Source organism: Schistocerca piceifrons, chromosome 1 (assembly GCF_021461385.2).
Source record: "Schistocerca piceifrons isolate TAMUIC-IGC-003096 chromosome 1, iqSchPice1.1, whole genome shotgun sequence".
Taxonomy (NCBI): Eukaryota; Metazoa; Arthropoda; class Insecta; order Orthoptera; family Acrididae; genus Schistocerca; species Schistocerca piceifrons.
In genome coordinates, this window is record NC_060138.1 from 806,296,400 (window position 1) to 806,316,928 (window position 20,529).

At 44.0% G+C, this 20,529-nt stretch overlaps 1 protein-coding gene across 2 annotated transcripts in view; it reads left to right on the forward strand.

Annotated features, from left to right (window-relative positions):
* LOC124797254 (fibulin-1-like) overlaps positions 1 to 19,589 on the forward strand; it is a 57,190-nt gene extending 37,601 nt beyond the window's left edge. For both annotated transcript variants that reach the window (XM_047260772.1, XM_047260773.1), the window contains exon 3: positions 16,540 to 19,589. In XM_047260772.1, coding sequence (XP_047116728.1) covers positions 16,540 to 17,475 — 936 coding nt within the window. In that variant the 3' untranslated portion in view covers positions 17,476 to 19,589. The remainder of the gene's footprint in view (positions 1 to 16,539) is intronic.
* The last annotated feature ends 940 nt before the right edge of the window (positions 19,590 to 20,529 follow it).

The window sequence follows — 20,529 nt, forward strand, 5'->3', positions numbered from 1 at the left end:
GTCTTGGCGTGCATCCGTGCGTCGCTGCGGTCCGGTCCCAGGTCGACGGGCACGTGCACCTTCCGCCGACCACTGGCGACAACATCGATGTACTGTGGAGACCCCACGCCCCACGTGTTGAGCAATTCGGCGGTACGTCCACCCGGCCTCCCGCATGCCCACTATACGCCCTCGCTCAAAGTCCGTCAACTGCACATACGGTTCACGTCCACGCTGTCGCGGCATGCTACCAGTGTTAAAGGCTGCGATGGAGCTCCGTATGCCACGGCAAACTGGCTGACACTGACGGCGGCGGTGCACAAATGCTGCGCAGCCAGCGCCATTCGACGGCCAACACCGCGGTTCCTGGTGTGTCCGCTGTGCCGTGCGTGTGATCATTGCTTGTACAGCCCTCTCGCAGTGTCCGGAGCGAGTATGGTGGGTCTGACACACCGGTGTCAATGTGTTCATTTTTCCATTTCCAGGAGTGTAGTTAAGAAGCCAAAGGTGTTTGGGGGGCAAAACCGAGGAAGGTAGGTCAGATATATAAATTAAGGAATGGATCATACTGATGGCTTTAGTTCCCAATACCATAGTTCGTAAGTGGAAAGAAAATCTTAATGTCAGTACTGTATCCGTGCTCCAGGTCTTAGCATATACTGACGATTCGCCATATTCTCCTGTTTCCTTCGGTTTGGTTTTACCTTCTCCTCCTCCTCATCCGCCATTACTCTCCCCTTTAATACGGAAACTGTGGCCGCACGTGGTATATTGTCCCTAACCCCCACAAACGGGCGAATTCGGCTTACATGGACTATCGAAGAGCGGGTGGCAAGCTCCACTTTAACGTTAACTTGCGACGTCGTCTCTATTACCTGGTAAGGGCACTATATCGTGACGCGAACTTCTTCATTTTCGACTTCGGCACGTAAGGATTCGTTAACGTAATTTACTGACCCACATGGTACTTAGGTAACGCTGCTTTCGCATCATGTGCACTTTCCTGTTTCTCTATGGCCTTCGTACCCAATTTTTATGCTTGTCTCCAGATATGTTTCACTCTCTTAGCAAATATTCACTGGCCAGATGTCTCCTTGCGACGGGGCTTTGCAAAATTCAAAGGGTGACGGTATCTTTCTCCTAGATACAGCTTCATACAGGAATAACCTTGTGCTCTGGCGAACTTTCGAGTTGTATGCAGCTACGACGTAGACCAATAGGACGTTCCAGTTATTATGCTGGGAAGTTATGTAAAAACTCAACATTTTCGCAAGTGTCCTGTGGACTCATTCTGTGTGACCATTAGCTTGAGAGTGCAGAGCGTTCGTCCGTAATTTTTAAATGCTTAACAGCCTGAATAGCTGCTGCATAAATCCGACATAAAATTTGCGCCCTGATACGTGATTATAGTTTCAGGTGTCCCAAACTGAAGTATCCACTGGCCGACTAGTGCCTCAGCCACGGTCGTGGCTTGCTGGTCCGATGAAGTTATCATGGAAACGTACCTATAAAAGTGGTCAACAGTGTTTAATACGTAACGATCCCTGCAGGTGTTTGTGCTAAGGGTCGTAGGATGTCCAGTCTTACCATTGGGAAGGGCATATCGGCTTCCGGCATTTTCTGTAATTTAATTTTCTGGTTGTTTAGCTCTGCTCTTTGAGCACATGGCACACAGTTTCTCACGTATCAGTCCACGTCCTGCCTACACGTCATCCACCAATAATTATGCGCTACCCTTCCATCCGTTGCTCTTCGTCCCAAATGTCATGCTTGCCGCAACACTTCGTCACCCAAGCTCTCTGGTACTATTTACCAGGCCCATTTCGCGTTGTGCGATACGATACTCCGTTCTCCATGCAGAACTGCTGTGGTTTAGCAAATCGCTGACAGTCTGGGTCAGCACTTTGTGCTGCCCTCCGTTAACTTTCGTCAATGCCTGCGCACTCCATAGCGCGTACTTCGCGGCTGAACCCATCCGTGTTAGTGTGCGGCCTTCCTGGACGATCTACTACCTCGTAATCGAACTCGTTTAATCGCAAGGCCCATCTCACCATCTACCCGTTGCATCTGTAACTCCTAAGAGCCGCTTAAGCGCTGCGTGGTCATCAGTTTAAATCGTTTACCATAGAGGTAACAACAAGAGTACCCAATTCAAAAAATAAATGCAAGAATTTCCTTCTTCTTCGTTCAGCATTATTGAGCCGCCGTGAAACTTACGCAATAGGGTGCTCCCATTTATCTACTTCCTGACTCACAGTAACTTCTAGCGCAAAATCACTCGAATCACAAGAAAGAATAAACGTTTTTTCAAAATCTGGATAGACTAAGGTGGGGCTGCATGTGAACAGATCTTTTAACTTCTGGAACGCCGCCTCACACTCAGCTGTCCAATGACACTTCACTTCTTCGCTTAGCAATTTGCAGTTTCTGCAAATTTCGGAGCATACCTACGGTAAAAATTCGCGAGCCCCAAATTTTGAACGGCGTCAGCTAGCTTTGGGTCTGTACGAATTCCGTCCTGACTGATAATGCGATCCAAATACCAAACTTCTTGCAATACAAAACGACTTTTTATAAACACAACGTTAATCGTGCTGTGCGCAGACGAACAAACAATTCCGATGTTCAGGAATATTCTTTGAATACAGAATAATGTTATCCAGGTATACCATGCACAGTTTTGATTTTAATCCGTGTAACAATCTACGTAACAAATACTGAAAAGTGACCGGCTCGTTTCTATGTCCAAAAGGCATGTGGCGAAACTAGAAATGCCCAGTCGGCGTTGAGAACGCAGTTTTAGGTCGGTACTTCGGTGTTACTTTCAACTGGTGGTAATCATTAAGCAAATCCATTTTTGTGAACTACCGACACTGATCTAAGTTTTCCAATGTCTCTATTTTATTAGGCATAGGATAAGCATCCGACACAGTTTTCTGGTTGAGGAAACGGTAGTCACAATAGGAACGATATGCTTTGCCATCATCTGGTGGTATTTTGCTTACAATTACAGTGGGAGCAGACCACGGTCCAAAACTAGGTTCTATGGGCCATCTCTAAGATGTTGTTGCATAAAATCTTCCATAATCGGCTGTAAATGTCTTGGAACTTGATACGATAGTTTGCAGATGGGTGCTTCACTTCCAGTAGGAACTTGGTGCTGAACGAGCGGTGTTGCGAGTAGTGGACACGACGCATTAAATACTTCCACGTACTCACTCAACAGTTTTTCCACAAATACTGTATCCCGTGCTTCCTGGTGTGCTGCCTTACTTCTTGGCGCTGACCAGTCGACAGACACTCACTCCCTGCATTGTGTAGTTTGCTGTAAAGTCACGGTCTGGGTCTTCCTTATCTAGCACTTTTAAATTCACAAATTGCGTACCCCGCGACAATTTTAATTCCTAGGGTCCAAAATTATCAATACTGACAGGCGTTACCCTCGTGCCCTCTACCTCCGGAATGGAGGACACGCTACGTTGTATAAAACGACTAACTGCATTTAATACACTCCTGGAAATGGAAAATAGAACACATTGACACCGGTGTGTCAGACCCACCATACTTGCTCCGGACACTGCGAGAGGGCTGTACAAGCAATGATCACACGCACGGCACAGCGGACACACCAGGAACCGCGGTGTTGGCCGTCGAATGGCGTTAGCTGCGCAGCATTTGTGCACCGCCGCCGTCAGTGTCAGCCAGTTTGCCGTGGCATACGGAGCTCCATCGCAGTCTTTAACACTGGTAGCATGCCGCGACAGCGTGGACGTGAACCGTATGTGCAGTTGACGGACTTTGAGCGAGGGCGTATAGTGGGCATGCGGGAGGCCGGGTGGACGTACCGCCGAATTGCTCAACACGTGGGGCGTGAGGTCTCCACAGTACATCGATGTTGTCGCCAGTGGTCGGCGGAAGGTGCACGTGCCCGTCGACCTGGGACCGGACCGGAACGACGCACGGATGCACGCCAAGACCGTAGGATCCTATGCAATGCCGTAGGGGACCGCACCGCCACTTCCCAGCAAATTAGGGACACTGTTGCTCCTGGGGTATCGGCGAGGACCATTCGCAACCGTCTCCATGAAGCTGGGCTACGGTCCCGCACACCGTTAGGCCGTCTTCCGCTCACGCCCCAACATCGTGCAGCCCGCCTCCAGTGGTGTCGCGACAGGCGTGAATGGAGGGACGAATGGAGACGTGTCGTCTTCAGCGATGAGAGTCGCTTCTGCCTTGGTGCCAATGATGGTCGTATGCGTGTTTGGCGCCGCGCAGGTGAGCGCCACAATCAGGACTGCATACGACCGAGGCACACAGTGCCAACACCCGGCGTCATGGTGTGGGGAGCGATCTCCTACGCTGGCCGTACACCACTGGTGATCGTCGAGGGGACACTGAATAGTGCACGGTACATCCAAACCGTCATCGAACCCATCGTTCTACCATTCCTAGACTGGCAAGGGAACTTGCTGTTCCAACAGGACAATGCACGTCCGCATGTATCCCGTGCCACCCAACGTGCTCTAGAAGGTGTAAGTCAACTACCCTGGCCAGCAAGATCTCCGGATCTGTCCCCCATTGAGCATGTTTGGGACTGGATGAAGCGTCGTCTCACGCGGTCTGCACGTCCGGCACGAACACTGGTGCAACTGAGGCGCCAGGTGGAAATGGCATGGCAAGCCGTTCCGCAGGACTACATCCAGCATCTCTACGATCGTCTCCATGGGAGAATAGCAGCCTGCATTGCTGCGAAAGGTGGATATACACTGTACTAGTGCCGACATTGTGCATGCTTTGTTGTCTGTGTCTATGTGCCTGTGGTTCTGTCAGTGTGATCATGTGATGTATCTGACCCCAGGAATGTGTCAATAAAGTTTCCCCTTCCTGGGACAATGAATTCACGGTGTTCTTATTTCAATTTCCAGGAGTGTACTTCGTTACCAGCGAAAGATTCAACGATACACAACGAGTTCACTGGCAGGTCCGTACCAACATCATTCCAGACTATCTTTACTGTACCTTTCGATATGCGATCCTGCGAACTGACTTTTAAGGGACCCTGTACGCAGTTTAATTGGTGTTCGGACCACAGAGCCTAGCTGAAACAAAGCTCCATCCAGTTCTACCGTACGCCATTCCATATCAATTATGGTGGGATGTGTAACCAGGAGTCCGCAGCTCGTCGTCGTGCGGTGGCGTTCTCGCTTCCCGCGCCCGGGTTCCCGGGTTCGATTCCCGGCGCGGTCAGGGATTTTCTCTGCCTCGTGATGACTGGGTGTTGTGTGATGTCTTTAGGTTAGTTAGGTTTAAGTAGTTCTAAGTTCTAGGGGACTGATGGCCATAGCTGTTAAGTCCCATAGTGCTCAGAGCCATTTGTAACCAGGAAATGAAGTCCGAGAAGCACGTCGTACCAACCGATAACCACGGGAAGAACTGCATCCATTTGGAAGTTAACCTCCCCCACTCGGAACTGACCACTCCAGCATCGAGTGAACTTACACATCCTCCACCTACGCCACATAACGTCCAGCGTGGTGCACTTAACTCAGTTGCTTGGAACCGATGCCTGAGAACTGGTATTCAACATTTTACAGAATTTATCCCCACATAGCCTGTCAGAAAAATATCTGCCACAGATTTCTTACATGCGCTAACTCTTACTGGGAGTGTGGTACAGTGGACACCCCGCCCCCTGTGCCGTTTAACTGCTGCCTGTAAGATCTACCCTGAGACTAAAACCGTTCTTGCTGATTTCTGCTGATCCGAGTGACCAAATTTCCTACAATACCTGCAAAGTTGCTGTCTGCAATCTCTTTGTACAAAACTCTTTTGCCCACACTGAAAACAATTTATGTCCATACTCAACATTGTCCAACTTTCATGTGACCTAGCCAATGACTCACTTTCCTCTAACGATAGTGCAATAACCATTGCTTCACTCAAATACTTAGGAAATTCCAAACGAACTGTTCTTGAGATTTCCGGTTGTGCTTTCCGCAAAATTATTGAGTTACATGTATCATCATCCGTGAGCTCATAGGTACTTACAATGGTTTCAGGAATACGGTCGGTGAAGCTTTCAATCGATTCATCCTGCTTACGTAAAATCGTAGGAAGTTGTTCCCGAACCTATCTTACAGTGTTCTTCTTCCGATATCTCCCTATTAACCCTTCCTGAAAATCCTCAAATGTTTCAGCCTCCCACAGATTCTCGTTCCAGCATCTCCCGTAATTCCAGTAATAGCCCCTCTGAATAAATGCTCCGTATTCCATCTCCCAAAATTGCCGGTTGTAGCCAAATTGTCAGAAAAGATAAAAACTTCTTCCATCTGTTTCCCTGAAAATGGGGTAACCATTGCTGCAGCAGTGCCATCAACGGTGGGTGAGTTGTTATATGACTGCTCTCTCTCCATCGCTTTGAGCTCATTTACCTCTATCTTTAATTTCCCTACCCGATCCCTAACTTACTCGGTAACCCTCAACAGCTGAAAGTTCCTTTCCTATGACTATAAGTTAATCAAGAGAAAAGTATACCCAAAGAATACAAAAGAACTTATTCAGGCACAAGACAGGAAAAGAGACTATCCAACATCCAAACAAAAATGGCACTTACTTCCTTTGCTGCTTTGTACACCGTCGCTGTAGATGCTCCATACTACTGTTACCTCCACAAGATCCGTCCTCCACGATGCCTGCGCAGTCTTCCTGCACGAGTGGAAACGACCACATCTGATACCATTGTAAACGGGGCACGTTAGCAGACACGTGACTTCAGTGCCTGTCAGCAGATTCGAACGTGGGTCCTCTGCTGGGCCTGAGAAAGAGAACAGTGACGGTGTGTCCGCGGATGGCTCCTGACGACAGAATAACAAAATTTATTGATCAAATGCAATACATTGGTTGTGGATCCTGTGAGCGAGGTTTGCTTCCACTCGTAATATTCTTAGCGCAGACGAGGATGACCGGCGGACGTGCGCCTGCTGCTGCGTCTAGACCTTCACTGCCGTAACTGGAGTCTGCTGCCTCGACAGCGGCGCTCCGGCCATGCACTGACTTACTGCGTCAGTTGGAACCACGCGCCACGTGCCACTGTTGTGCTGGCGGCTGGGGGGCGTGGCAGCGGGCCAGGTCAATGCCCTGTCTCAGCGGACATACCTGGCAGCGACTGCCTGGCGTCGCCGGGTCAAGGTCCCTGGCTCCCGCTTCGGTCTGTGGCGGCAGCGTCGCAGGACAATGGCGACAGTGTGTTACCAAAAAGCACCCCAAGCGATGACTCCCATGGCAAGCGGTGCCTGTTGATGGTGTCCGGCGGTAGTTACGGCGGCGGCGTCGCCTTCCGGACGACGACCTGCATTACGACGGTGACTGCGGTGGTAGCGATGACACGGAACTGGTGACGGCGCTGACACAGGTGTGTGACACTCCAACGCCTCACGACGGTCGATGTTAACGAGCTGGCTGCCGGTTCATAAATACGGCTCTCTGCCGCTGATGTCTGCTGTTATTTTTCCCCAGTCGGTCAGTGAAATATTCTTCCATTGCACGGCTGGCGCAACTGACATGATTTCCGTCCTCGATGTCGACACCCTGGCGTATGGCGAGCTGCTTCTTGTCACGTCTTCTGCTGTGCGGCAAGCGTTCTCCTTCTTGTCGCTGAACTCGGCTCTACGCCATGATATCGTAACACTGAACTGCACAACCGAATTTATCACACATACGATATTCTCCACATTTTAACTAACTTAATTACTGCAAGACTCCTACCTTTAACTAATTTAATCACTCTCATCTTTCGATCCTCTACATATATACTGGCTGATACAGTGGCAATATTGAATTCGTGTGCTGTTTCGAATTGTACAGTGAGACCACATACCTTAAATATCTTCCCAACTGGTATGGTGTACATCCACGTAGTGTCCTAGCATCTTCCCTAAATTTCTTTTAACTCTTTCCGGTCATCCATTAGCTTCAGTATGTAGAGGTCTCGTTGCCAATTTTTTCACCTACTGCATCAAACCAGTCTCAGGACTGAAGACCACAACAACAACAATACCTTGCAAGATTCCTTGACGAAATTTAACAAAAAATTGGTTCCCTCATTCACTGCTATCATCTCAGATACTCTGAGCTTCAGTATCCAACTGTTTACTCGCGCGCGTCAATGTCGGTACCTGGTGATCGATCATTGTAACTCTTTACATTCAAGTAGGAAAATAATCTTCAGTCGTGAGCACATACCTATTCTCTGCAGGTGTATAGTTGGGACACCAATCCTGAGCAATTGCAATGAGGCTAATGGTTCAGGTAACCTCTGCAACTGCTCTTTTGTGCGACAAATATCCGCTCTTAGTGCCACTGTATGCAATTCTATACATTTTGGTCTACATCCACCTTTATATACCTCCATCTCTACCTCTCAGTTACTCTCTGTTTGTGTAGACCTACATCTGCTATGATCTTCTAACACATGATCATGTGTCTTCTATGATACTCTGTCTCTCAATTTTTATGGCACAAACTCTCACGGTTCCAACATGGATTCTTTCCACAGCAAACCATCCTGTTCGCAAAACTACAATTGCCCACAAATCTGCTTACATTTGTCGTCTTCTGTGCTATCTTCAATTCCTTGAACTCATTGTGTTACCTCTACTTTCCTAATCAATCCATCTGTGTTCTCATATTTTTACTAGGTTTTTATATGACCTCAAAATCAAATTCACTATCCATCTTCTGTGCTGTCTGCCATTCCTTAAGTTCATTACCACCTATTTGTAACGCCACTACTTTCCTACTTAATCCATCTGCGTTTCCATGTTTTTTCCAGGTTCATCTATAACCTAAAAATGAAACTCACCAATCATACAGCCCACGGTGTCAAAGCACTAGATGAATCCTTCAACACCTGCAGCCATTCAAATGCTACGTGATCTGTTATCACTTGAAAATTTTTCCATTACAGATAACACTTGACGTAGGTCATTCCATAAATAAAGGTCAACATTTCCTTTTCAGTTATGGATTAATTCTTCCTCCCTAAGTTAACTTACCTTGATGCATAGGCCACTTGATGTTCTGTACCCTCAACTTCTGAAGACAACACACAACCAAGAACATAGTTGGTCACATTCTATGACAGAATGAATTCCTTATTGAAATTTGGAAACAATAAGAGCAGACTCAAAGTTAGACCTCCTTTCGGTTTCTCGAAAGTACTCTGACAATCCTCTGATCAAACAAATTTTGAAACCTTCTTCAGCAACTGTGTCAGCAGTCCAGTAATATCAAAAAAATCGTTTTATGACTCACCAATTCAAGCATAGAATATTCACACAAGGCTTTAACTAACCTTGAGTCTGTCCTAGCTCCATCCTTACTACTTGAGTGACCAAGGTATGCCACCTCTTCTAAAACAAAGTTGTACTGCTCTGTTCTCAAAATTAACACTGCAGCCTTCAATCACAGAAACACTTCTCTTAGGCGCTGTATGTGCTACTCTGTATCAAATGGCTTTGAGCACTATGGGACTTAACATCTTAGGTCATCAATCCCCTAGAACTTAGAACTACTTAAACCTAACCAACCTAAGGACATCACACACATCCATGCCCGAGGCAGGATTCGAACCTGCGACCGTAGTCCCGCGGTTCCGGACTGCAGCGCCTAGAACCGCACGGCCACCACTGCCGGCTACTCTGTATCACTCGCAAAGACGAGTATATCATCAAGATACACCATGCACTGACATAGCTCCAACTCTCTGAGAACTCCATCAAACAACCTCTGAAACGTTGCAGGTGCATTTTTCAGTCCGGTATACATCTTTATGAAGTGATAATGTTCCCATGGTGAAGAAATTGTTACCTTTAGTCAGTCCTATGGAGCAATTCCTCGAGTCTATTGTCGAAAAATACTTGCACTGGCCTAAATAGTCTAGAGTTTCTATAATGACTGGTAAAGGGTAGTCATCCATTACAGTCTTGGTATTCAAGTGTCGATAGTCGCAGCGAAACTTATAATGGACGAAGCGAAAATTCTGGTCCCCAATGGCCTATTACATTCCTCAATAATCCCATCCTTTTCAGCTGCTAATAGATGAGTTGCCCCAGAATTGGCTGCAAGTGTTCTGTGTGGCTTGTGGTAAACCGGTGACTTAAGCCCATTGGGTGCTGCATAATATGCATTGCTGCCAATGATATTTCTGGAAAAGAAACAAATCTCTAAATTCCAATAGTAACTGTTCCATCTGTTGCTTATCACTCCCCTTTTGGCGCTGCAATTTTCCTTGTAATTCAGTTTCAACGGCATTTGGCGATTGTCCATAGATGACACTCCACGTGACCCATTCCTCATTCTTCCAGATATTCATATTAGTGACGAACAACTCCATCGTTAACCTTAAATCCTCGGTGATGAAATTATCCACAAACACAGGTACCATTTATCAACCATTTACCTCTTGTAGGCCTACAATATTTCTTTTCACTAAGACACCTGCCTGATCCAATAGTATATTTACTTCCACACTCACAACACCCCTAGCAGGAAATTCGACTTAAGATTAACCCAAAGCGAATTACCGATACTCTTAGGCACTCAATCGTTTGAATCGAGTCTTAGTGTGCATGTTCCCAGATTAAACGGTGTGTCATTTTGATAGACTCCCCTGTGACGTCACTACACTGGCAGCAGTTTCGCCCAGCTGAAGCATTTTCTGTCAAGCTCCACCATTGGTGCTTGAAGTTGATTTTACCACAATGCTGATGCAAGATAGCCCACAACGGAATCAAGTCATAGCCGTCTCTCACATGTGGCATAATCTCTACATACTGTTTGAACTGACCTGTAGCCAGTTAAAAATCTATGTCCATCGATTCCAACCATGTGAAATTGCTATCCTCACTCTACCCAGTTTTCTCGTATATTGTGATGGGTTCAATTTCTTAAGTTCGAACACACCCGATTTTCACTCGTAACTGACAAATGTGCTCCTGTGTCCAACAATATCGTGCAGTTCTTCTTCCCCACTACTCCTCTGACTGCACAATCCACCTCTGCATACAACTTCGTTGCATATAATTTTACTGTGAATGCCCGTAGATGGATCTCAGGCTTTCTTTGGCATTTAACGCTTGCTTCATCTCCAGTCTCCTATCCCTGATACTGATATCATTACGCCGTATTATGTTGACCTCTGCCTCTACTCCCACTGTCCTATGGCTACCTATGTTTCTTCTGCACATGCCCCATCTGTACACGTCTGTAACGTCTTATACTAGCCGAAAACACTGTCCGTATAACTTGCAACCTGGTTGACACATCAATTTCCTCTCATTCTACTGTCGGTCTAGCAGCTGTGTACAAATCAATTGGAACCCTGTTTGTAGTCTCCCCGACATTTCCGAAGGCGACCCACTTAAAAATGTTTCAAGCGCCTTCTCATCACTCTCCTGTAAAATTTCTTCATTGACGATAGCATGCTGCCACGTCCCTTTCTTACCATGTCCAACTGTTCCCCAGAATATCTGGCGCTGTTCTGATTTGTGTACCTTTGAACTAAAATTCTTCAAATGTTCCAGATCGTTTGAGATATTTCTAACCCATATAAGCTTTTGCTTTCTCAGTTAATTCCTAGTTTTGCTACCTTTGAAAGTTCCGCATCAGACCAACCTTTCATCTCTGCCTAGTTCCTAAGTTCGTCTACAAACACTAGCACATCCGCAGTTAACGTACCAGAGAAAAGAGCAACTATACTTGTGGCTGAGAAATGTATATATCGCTGTAGCGATTGTGCTTCTACTAGACGACATAACTGCCTATTAACTGCTGCTAATTATGCTACCTTTTTTGACAATATACGCACTGACTCTCAAAGCCTTGCTCTTCTCGACACTCATTTTGAAACACCAACAATCACAAGACATACAAAAGAAAATACCTTAACTTAGATCTAATTATGAGCCATTTTGATTCTCAGAACTGTCTATCCATATGCCGGTAATGCCTACTCATGAAACTTTTACTGACACTGATTCTGTAGACGGTACCGAATGATCTGTCAAATCACACTGTGTACATATGACACGTAATAGCCAATTGCACCCCCATTACGTCTAAAGTGTGAAAAACCATTGATTCTTTATTTTAACAAAAATCACCTTACTAAGAGCACAGCATTCGAGTTTAATTTCCACGACCGAGATATTTTGACAGCCAATGACTTGCTGCAGTGGTAACACCGGTTCCCGTCCGATCACAGAATTTAAGCGCTGTCGGGCTATGACAGCACTTAGTTGGGTGACAATCCGGTCTGCCGAGCGCTGTTGGCAAGCGGGGTGCTCGCAGGCCCTTGTGAGGTAAACTGAGGAGCTACTTGATTGAGGATCACCGGCTCCAGTCTCGTAAACTGACATACTGCTGGGAGAGCGGTGTGCTGACCACATGCCTCTCCACATCCGCATCCAGTGACGCCTGTGGTCTGAGGATGACACGGTGGTCGGTCGGTAGTATTTGTCCTTCATGGCCTGTTGGGGTGGAGTTTAGTTTTTAAGATATTTTGAAAATAACTATTAAATTTCTTGTCATAACATAGGTTCAGACATTGTACTGAAAATGCAACGCCAGTTCTCTGATATCAGCTGTAATAGCTGATGGATTTAGGGTGCAGGGGGACACGGTCCAGCGCCATTCAACCAGCCTGAAATTCAAAATAGCTTTATTACAGCTCTCCCCATTGCTCATTGTGGCTGAGGCATCCAGTGGCTTCCTGTGTCAGCAGACACTGGTTCGTGAAACAACTGCTTCTGTCAGTGTCGACTCCAGGTGGTCTCATCTAGTTGCGACCACGTGTGCTGCCACAAGTCTCGCACACTCCGCACTGTCCAGCACGCGGCGGGCAGATGACTTAATGGCAGTGACCTACTGCCCCGTGTTGTTGGCCAGCCTGCTGCTTTCCAGAGAAGGAGCTGGCCCGATGTGGTGATGGCTCCAGGTACTGTGGTTTCAGGGCAGGCTGCCCTCATCAGAGTCGAACTGCGGTTCATGGACAGCATTCCAGATAGTGAGTCACAGCCCTGTGGTGACAGAGTTAGGATACTAACAGAAGTGCCTTTAGTGTAAAATGGCAAGGTAGCCTACTTCTACACTTCTGAGATGCATGTGCTAGTGTTTCACCATGTTTTTTTACACTTACTATACATTACGGCGGCCACCGGTGTGGAAAGGGTTCCACCATCTTCCGCTTAAGTGCTGCTGTGTCAGTTGTTTCCACACCTCGCCAGACCGGTTCACATCGCAACATTGCTATGTTATATTTTTGAACACGTATCTCCTGCCGGCCGGAGTGTCCGTGCGGTTCTAGGCGCTACAGTCTGGAGCCGAGCGACCGCTACGGTCGCAGGTTCGAATCCTGCCTCGGGCATGGATGTGTGTGATGTCCTTAGGTTAGTTAGGTTTAATTAGTTCTAAGTTCTAGGCGACTGATGACCTCAGAAGTTAGGTCGCATAGTGCTCAGAGCCATTTGAACCATTTTTGAACGTATCTCCTGTGCAGCTGCCGTGTTTGTGGTTGTTGAGTATAGAGCAAAATACGGCACCTTTCCTCTCTATGACAGAGAAGCCTCACATTAATTATGTAAATTAGCTCTTATAGCTACAGAAAGGGTCTTCTAATTCGTCACTCACACTCTACGAAACCCAATTTTCCTGTAAAATGCTAAACTCAAGCAGCAGTTAACTGGTCACAATTCATCACGACTACTGTTTCATAGCCTGACGGACGTAGGTGATTTTGGTTTAAAGAAGATTACAGAAGGCGTTCTTTGAAGCTCAGTGGTTGTTCCTGGCTTGCTAATATAGAACTTTTTCTGTGAATCAACAAACTTCTGGCTGCGTGTACCAACTGCGTACTCCAATTAACGAATGACAAAATTCATATGGTAAATTATGCAATTGTAGTAATGAACAACTACGTACGGAAGTTTGACATCAGATTAAAGTAAAAATGGATGGATAGCAATCAAATTAACCGTTGATAACATTAGTAAAACTCCAACCGTTAATTTCTGTAACATTGTGATTACTAAGTTGTTGTATAAGTTTTATAAATTGTCATTTTTTTAATTTGTTGTTCACTCTTGCTATCTCGTTTTACGTATTGTCATTTGTCATTTGGAGTTAGTGGAGATGTGGACGCTAGAAAATGTAATGCCAAATGGGGAAATCGGAACATTTCCAACAGTTCAATACAGGGGTGACGGCAGCGGCGGAAGCCAGAAACATTTGTATGCGGATAGTGACATTGGACAGAGCACGGCAAGAAAATGATTTCTCGTTTCAAGTGAGACCGTTTTGACGCCAGTGATGCTCCACGTTCAGGAAGGCCTTGAGGTTTGATGAGATCGCTCAAATGCATAAATCGACAAAAATCCATGTCAACGTATTCGAGAACTGGCAGATGTGATGGACTGTGATCATCTCACCATCGCACGACGTTTGATGAAGTGGGGAAAGTTCAAAAACTGCGTGTGTACGTACCGCATGTTCTAAGTCAAAATCATCAAAATCAGCGGGTGGCACTGTGCGCATCTCTGCTTACTCGTAATCAGCCCGCTCTGAACAACATTGGTCATTCCTATTCTTTATCGTTACTGGTGACGAGAAGTAGTGTCTTTATGCGAACATAAGCAGAATAAAGCAATAGTTGAAGCCAGACAAAGGAACAGTTCTCTGTACAAAGACCTGTGCTCATCCACTAGAGATAATGTTATGCATCTGGTAGAGCAATGACTGTATGGTGTACTACGAATTGTTTCCCGAGGTGTAACCATCACTCCTGACATTTATTGTCAATAACTGAGGTGCGTCACAGACGCAGGCCAAAAACAACGACCAGCAAGACTATGTGGAGCGATGCTACTTCTCGATAAGACACATCGGCGTTGTGTTAGACTGACAAACAACATTACACACAGTAATCGGGTTGCGAACATTCCGCACTCACCTTATTCACCTGATCATGTGCCCTCAGATGTTTACCTTGTCCGCTCTCTATTTATTCAACCTCAAGGAACTTCCTTCTCGGATGAAAATGCGCTCCGAACATGGCTCAACGAGTTGTTCGCTTCAAAACCACGTAATTTCTACAGTCGCGGAATCGAAAAATTATTCCAACGTTGACAGAGTATTTCTGACAGTGAAGAACAATATAACTGATGACTAAAGTATCTGTTACATGTATCTGTAATGTTTATTATTCGCTTCAAAACCACGTAATTTCTAAATTCGCGGAATAGAAAAATTATTTCAACGTTGACAGACTATTGCTAACAAAGAAGAAGCATATAATTGATGGCTAAAATATCTGTTACATGTATCTGTTCTGTTTATTATTCGCTTCAAAACCACGTAATTTCTACAGTCACGGAATCGAAAAATTATTCCAACGTTGACAGAGTATTGCTGACAGTGAAGAACAATAAAAGTGATGACTAAAGTATCTGTTACATGTATCTGTTATGTATATTATTCGCTTCAAAACCACGTAATTTCTAAATTCGCGGAATAGAAAAATTATTTCAACGTTGACAGACTATTGCTAACAATGAAGAAGCATATAATTGATGGCTAAAATATCTGTTACATGTATCTGTTATGTATATTATTCGCTTGAAAACCACGTAATTTCTACAGTCGCGGAATCGAAAAATTATTCCAACGTTGACAGAGTATTGCTGACAGTGAAGAACAATATAGCTGATGACTAAAGTATCTGTTACATGTATCTGTAATGTTTATTATTCGCTTCAAAACCACGTAATTTCTAAATTCGCGGAATAGAAAAATTATTTCAACGTTGACAGACTATTGCTAACAAAGAAGAAGCATATAATTGATGGCTAAAATATCTGTTACATGTATCTGTTCTGTTTATTATTCGCTTCAAAACCACGTAATTTCTACAGTCACGGAATCGAAAAATTATTCCAACGTTGACAGAGTATTGCTGACAGTGAAGAACAATAAAAGTGATGACTAAAGTATCTGTTACATGTATCTGTTCTGTTTATTATTCGCTTCAAAACCACGTAATTTCTACAGTCACGGAATCGAAAAATTATTCCAACGTTGACAGAGTATTGCTGACAGTGAAGAACAATAAAAGTGATGACTAAAGTATCTGTTACATGTATCTGTTATGTATATTATTCGCTTCAAAACCACGTAATTTCTAAATTCGCGGAATAGAAAAATTATTTCAACGTTGACAGACTATTGCTAACAATGAAGAAGCATATAATTGATGGCTAAAATATCTGTTACATGTATCTGTTATGTATATTATTCGCTTGAAAACCACGTAATTTCTACAGTCGCGGAATCGAAAAATTATTCCAACGTTGACAGAGTATTGCTGACAGTGAAGAACAATATAACTGATGACTAAAGTATCTGTTACATGTATCTGTTATGTTAATTAATGTTATGGAAAAATGCTACTAATTTATGCAGCAACTCAGTATGTATGCTATGTGTTTAAATGAAGGTTCCCTTGTCCAGGTGCTGTATGGTGAACAAGCAGCTGTCAACAATGGAAATATTAAACAATTCCAAGAAGATGCAAGATCCATCCAACATCAGATGTGGGCGGATCCGAGAGTTTGTGTATCTGGAATGAGTTTTCAGTTTGCAATGAAGGGGCAAATCCAGAACTGTTCAGCAATGCTTTCGAAGCCGCTGAATTGTTATTCAGGTATAACTTGTAAGAGTATTGAAGAGGTTGTCTCTTCTATATGGAGAAATGGTACAAGTCGTAGTGGTGTGATTGAGTCGGTAGGTAATAATACTTCCTTCAACGAATCTAGCGCATGTGGGGGCGGATATCTGAAAGGGTTTTATTTTGATGTTTATAGGGACATGTGGTTTGACATAGACGAATGCAGCGAAAATATTTCAGGTTGCGCTCACGAGTGTGAGAACACAATTGGTAGTTATCGCTGCAAATGCAAGCAGGGTTATGCGCTACAGGAGGATCGAAAGTCATGCCAGGATATAGACGAGTGTAGCCGAAACGTGTCTGGATGCGCCCAGGAATGTGAGAACACAGACGGCAGCTTTAGCTGCAGATGCCAAGAGGGCTTCTCTCTGCTGCCCGATAAAAAGTCGTGCGAAGATATCGACGAATGTCGGCGAAACATGTCTGAGTGCTCTCACAAGTGCGTGAATACGATCGGTAGTTACAAATGCAAGTGCAGGAAGGGCTACTTCCTCATGGACGACCAGAAGTCCTGTGACGACCACGACGAGTGCGCGCGCGACAAGAACGGCAGGAGGTACGCGCCGTGCACCCACCTGTGCGTCAACGTCGCGAACGGCTTCATGTGCGGCTGTCCGGAGGGTTTCGTCATCGATAGGCGCAACATCGCCACGTGCATAGACGTCCGCAACGTTGACGTTCCGCCTCCCGGTACTAGACCCAAGTCACAGGGGCAGTAGGCGGCCGAAAAGGCTCCTTCCGTGTGTCGACCAGTCAATATTTTTAATATCAAATGAGCTGGAGATGATGTAACACGGTACTATACTTCCCACTCCTTTCGATGGATGCGTTGCGGAGAATTCGTGAAGAGAATGTGAATATGGAAGTGGTTACACAGGGAAAAGATCGCGGGAATTTGGGAACGAAGGATGGTTAAGGTTTGACACCTCGTCGTTGTAAAGTTAATTAGAGACACAGAAATATCTAGTCGGTTCTTTGTTGTTTCTGCAACCATCTTCAGATCGTTCCACATGTGAAAAAGAAGCATCACATTAATTCGTAAATACCAAGGCAATAACAGTACGTAGCTTAAAAACATCACCGTGAGCAAGCCAGGTTGTTTTTAAACTATGTACTGTTATTGTCTTGGTGTTTATGAAGACATGTAATTGCATGAACACAGCTAACGAAGCTTTCCAATGCTTTTTCACGTTTGGAGAGATCTGAAGGTGTTGCAGACAGCAACCAAAACTAGTTATCCTACTTTAATTGTAACAGCAAAATTGCGGTCTAGGCAATGAAACTTGTTTTTACGTAAGAATAAAATTATTTAATAAACCACATTAAGAACAACGTCTCCTCCCTGACATTGTCAGGCTTCACAAGTAATCTTTTAGGATGGTTTCGTGGCCAAATCTGCGAAGTATTTTCGTATGGATCAGTGGTAACAGAAAATTCCACGCATAAATTTCCCAGATCATAGCTCACAAAATTTTTTGTAACCGAAATTGTCACAGAGATTAATATCAGATGTCGCAGAATGCTGTCCTTGTGAATCAGTAACATCCCAAATTCGGCAGTCTCAAGTAAATTCAAGTCATTTTTATCATGGGTCCAGACATCGTCTGCCACCTTTCCAGATTTGTTATAATAGGGTTCGCTGAAATACCAGGGAAAGTAAGAACCTGCTTCCCTTGCGTTATTCACTACGTCATTTGGCCGTCAAAACTATGTAATCTCCTCTGGTAGTCCACTCCTAGACATTGATGGAACGTGGGTTTCTGGTCACGTTCTCGAAGTGTCGTGGACGGACCTTAAGTGAAATATGTTGTCGATGATTTAATTCCATTGAATGATACTAAACTATGTGGCAAAGAAATTAGAATTGCATTCAACAGGTGTTGTTCGTTTCAAATTTCTATCTGGACCACAAAGATTAAAGTTTTTCGTGATTGCGTTAACTTCAGATCAGTGCTAGAATAATTGTTAAAGCTCAGGGAAATTTTCTTACGCTCCATTGTTCAATCAAGATTAGTGTTCTCTCTCTAACGACCTCGATGTCGCCTAGTCAAACTGAAGCCTTTTGCGAATGGGCTTTATCCGTTTTTTTTTTCACTAAGCTATCGCAACTTAATTCACGTAATTTGTAGTAACCTATCAGAAATTAACGGTTCGCTGATGAAAACGTGAATTTGTAACTTATTAAATGATCAGCAATATGAAATATGCACTTACAAGTCCTTATATTGTTTTCGCTGCCGTAAAAACGAGCTACGACACACGAAACTCGACGTCTCTCTTAATGCAGTTGTTGAAGTGCATTCTGTAGGTGGAGCATTAATTTTTTACCCAAATTTATTTAATCTGAAAGATCAGAAGAAATGGAAAAAAATACGGTGTATATTCAGCTTTAATGTGTATTGCAGATATGACTTGAGTGGCATTTTGAGGAGCTAATTCGACTGAGATGAACAGCGCCTAAAAAACGTATGAAGTGTTTTAAGGGTTGATACGTGCAGTCTACATAAAAATATTTGAAACTTGATTAGCTTTGAAATAATGTTTTCAGGACATCTTCAGAAATGAGAAAGATATTCTTCAAGGGAACTATATAGTCGTCCCATATCAGTGTGATGTCACTTTTCTAGTGTCCTTCCGTTTGTCACCAACCACAATTATTTCTTCTGGTAGGTGTTACATCATCAAACTCACAACTACCCTTACCACTTAGAGATGCCCATTATAGATAATATTTGTGTGGATTAAGAAATTTTTCTGGCTGGCGTAATGAACACACCATTTTATTCAGTTCTTATTTGTAATCCTCTCTCACATGTGCTAGATTTCAAATGTAATGAAGTGATGGTGTTTACAAGTACTTAAGAACATAAATAAAGTATTTTAAAATAAAGTAAATCAGTTTTTATTTTATTTTGATGAGTTCTGGTGATTCTAGATTTTTCTGAGGTTTCTTTTATAATTAAGAAAACATTTAATTTAAGATATTTTCTATATATGTGCTTACAAATTAATTAGAAACTAAATGGCACGTTAATGAGATACACAATTTCTGAAATATTATACTGATTAATAGATAATACAACCAACTGATCATTGCTTGGAAGTAACAAGAAAGCTGTTTTTAAAAAACCTTCCGCAGATCAAAAGCAAAAACGTTGTTCCGTTTATACTTGAAATTATAATGCGATAGCTCTTAATGAATCCTTCCGCCGCCTTTTTGGCACTATAAATCATTCTGACACGGTTACCTATCACCTACACTACCCATTAGCAGCAGGTTTTCAGAACATATGATCACCTGCACGAGAAAATAGAAATTGCAGGCGCGTAAGTGATAAGGATATGAAAATCATATCTGTTAAAAGACAATAACACTAGAAAAAAATATAAAAATATGATTATGTTGTGCAGTAGTGCAGCAATGAGAAAATCTGAAGTCAAAAATTGTTAGGAACGATGGAGCTACGAACCGCAGAAGTATTCACGGACCTGTAAATACTTAAATATGTAATGTTTAAATGTGGCAACTAATGATGGATTATTCACAAAGAGGAGTAAGGCAGGTATGTGCTGTTAACGTCTTAAAGAGTGAAACACATATTACAATAGCTCAACAGATATTGGAGGTGCTCAGAGAAACAACTTGTGCACAGCCCTTATGGTCTAAGCTATGGCTTCTTGTACTGCTTCGTAAACAACTGCCTCAGGATTCGTACGTGTTTAAGTCATATAATAACATGTATTGTCACAAGCTTGACGAGTCTATAGGACTC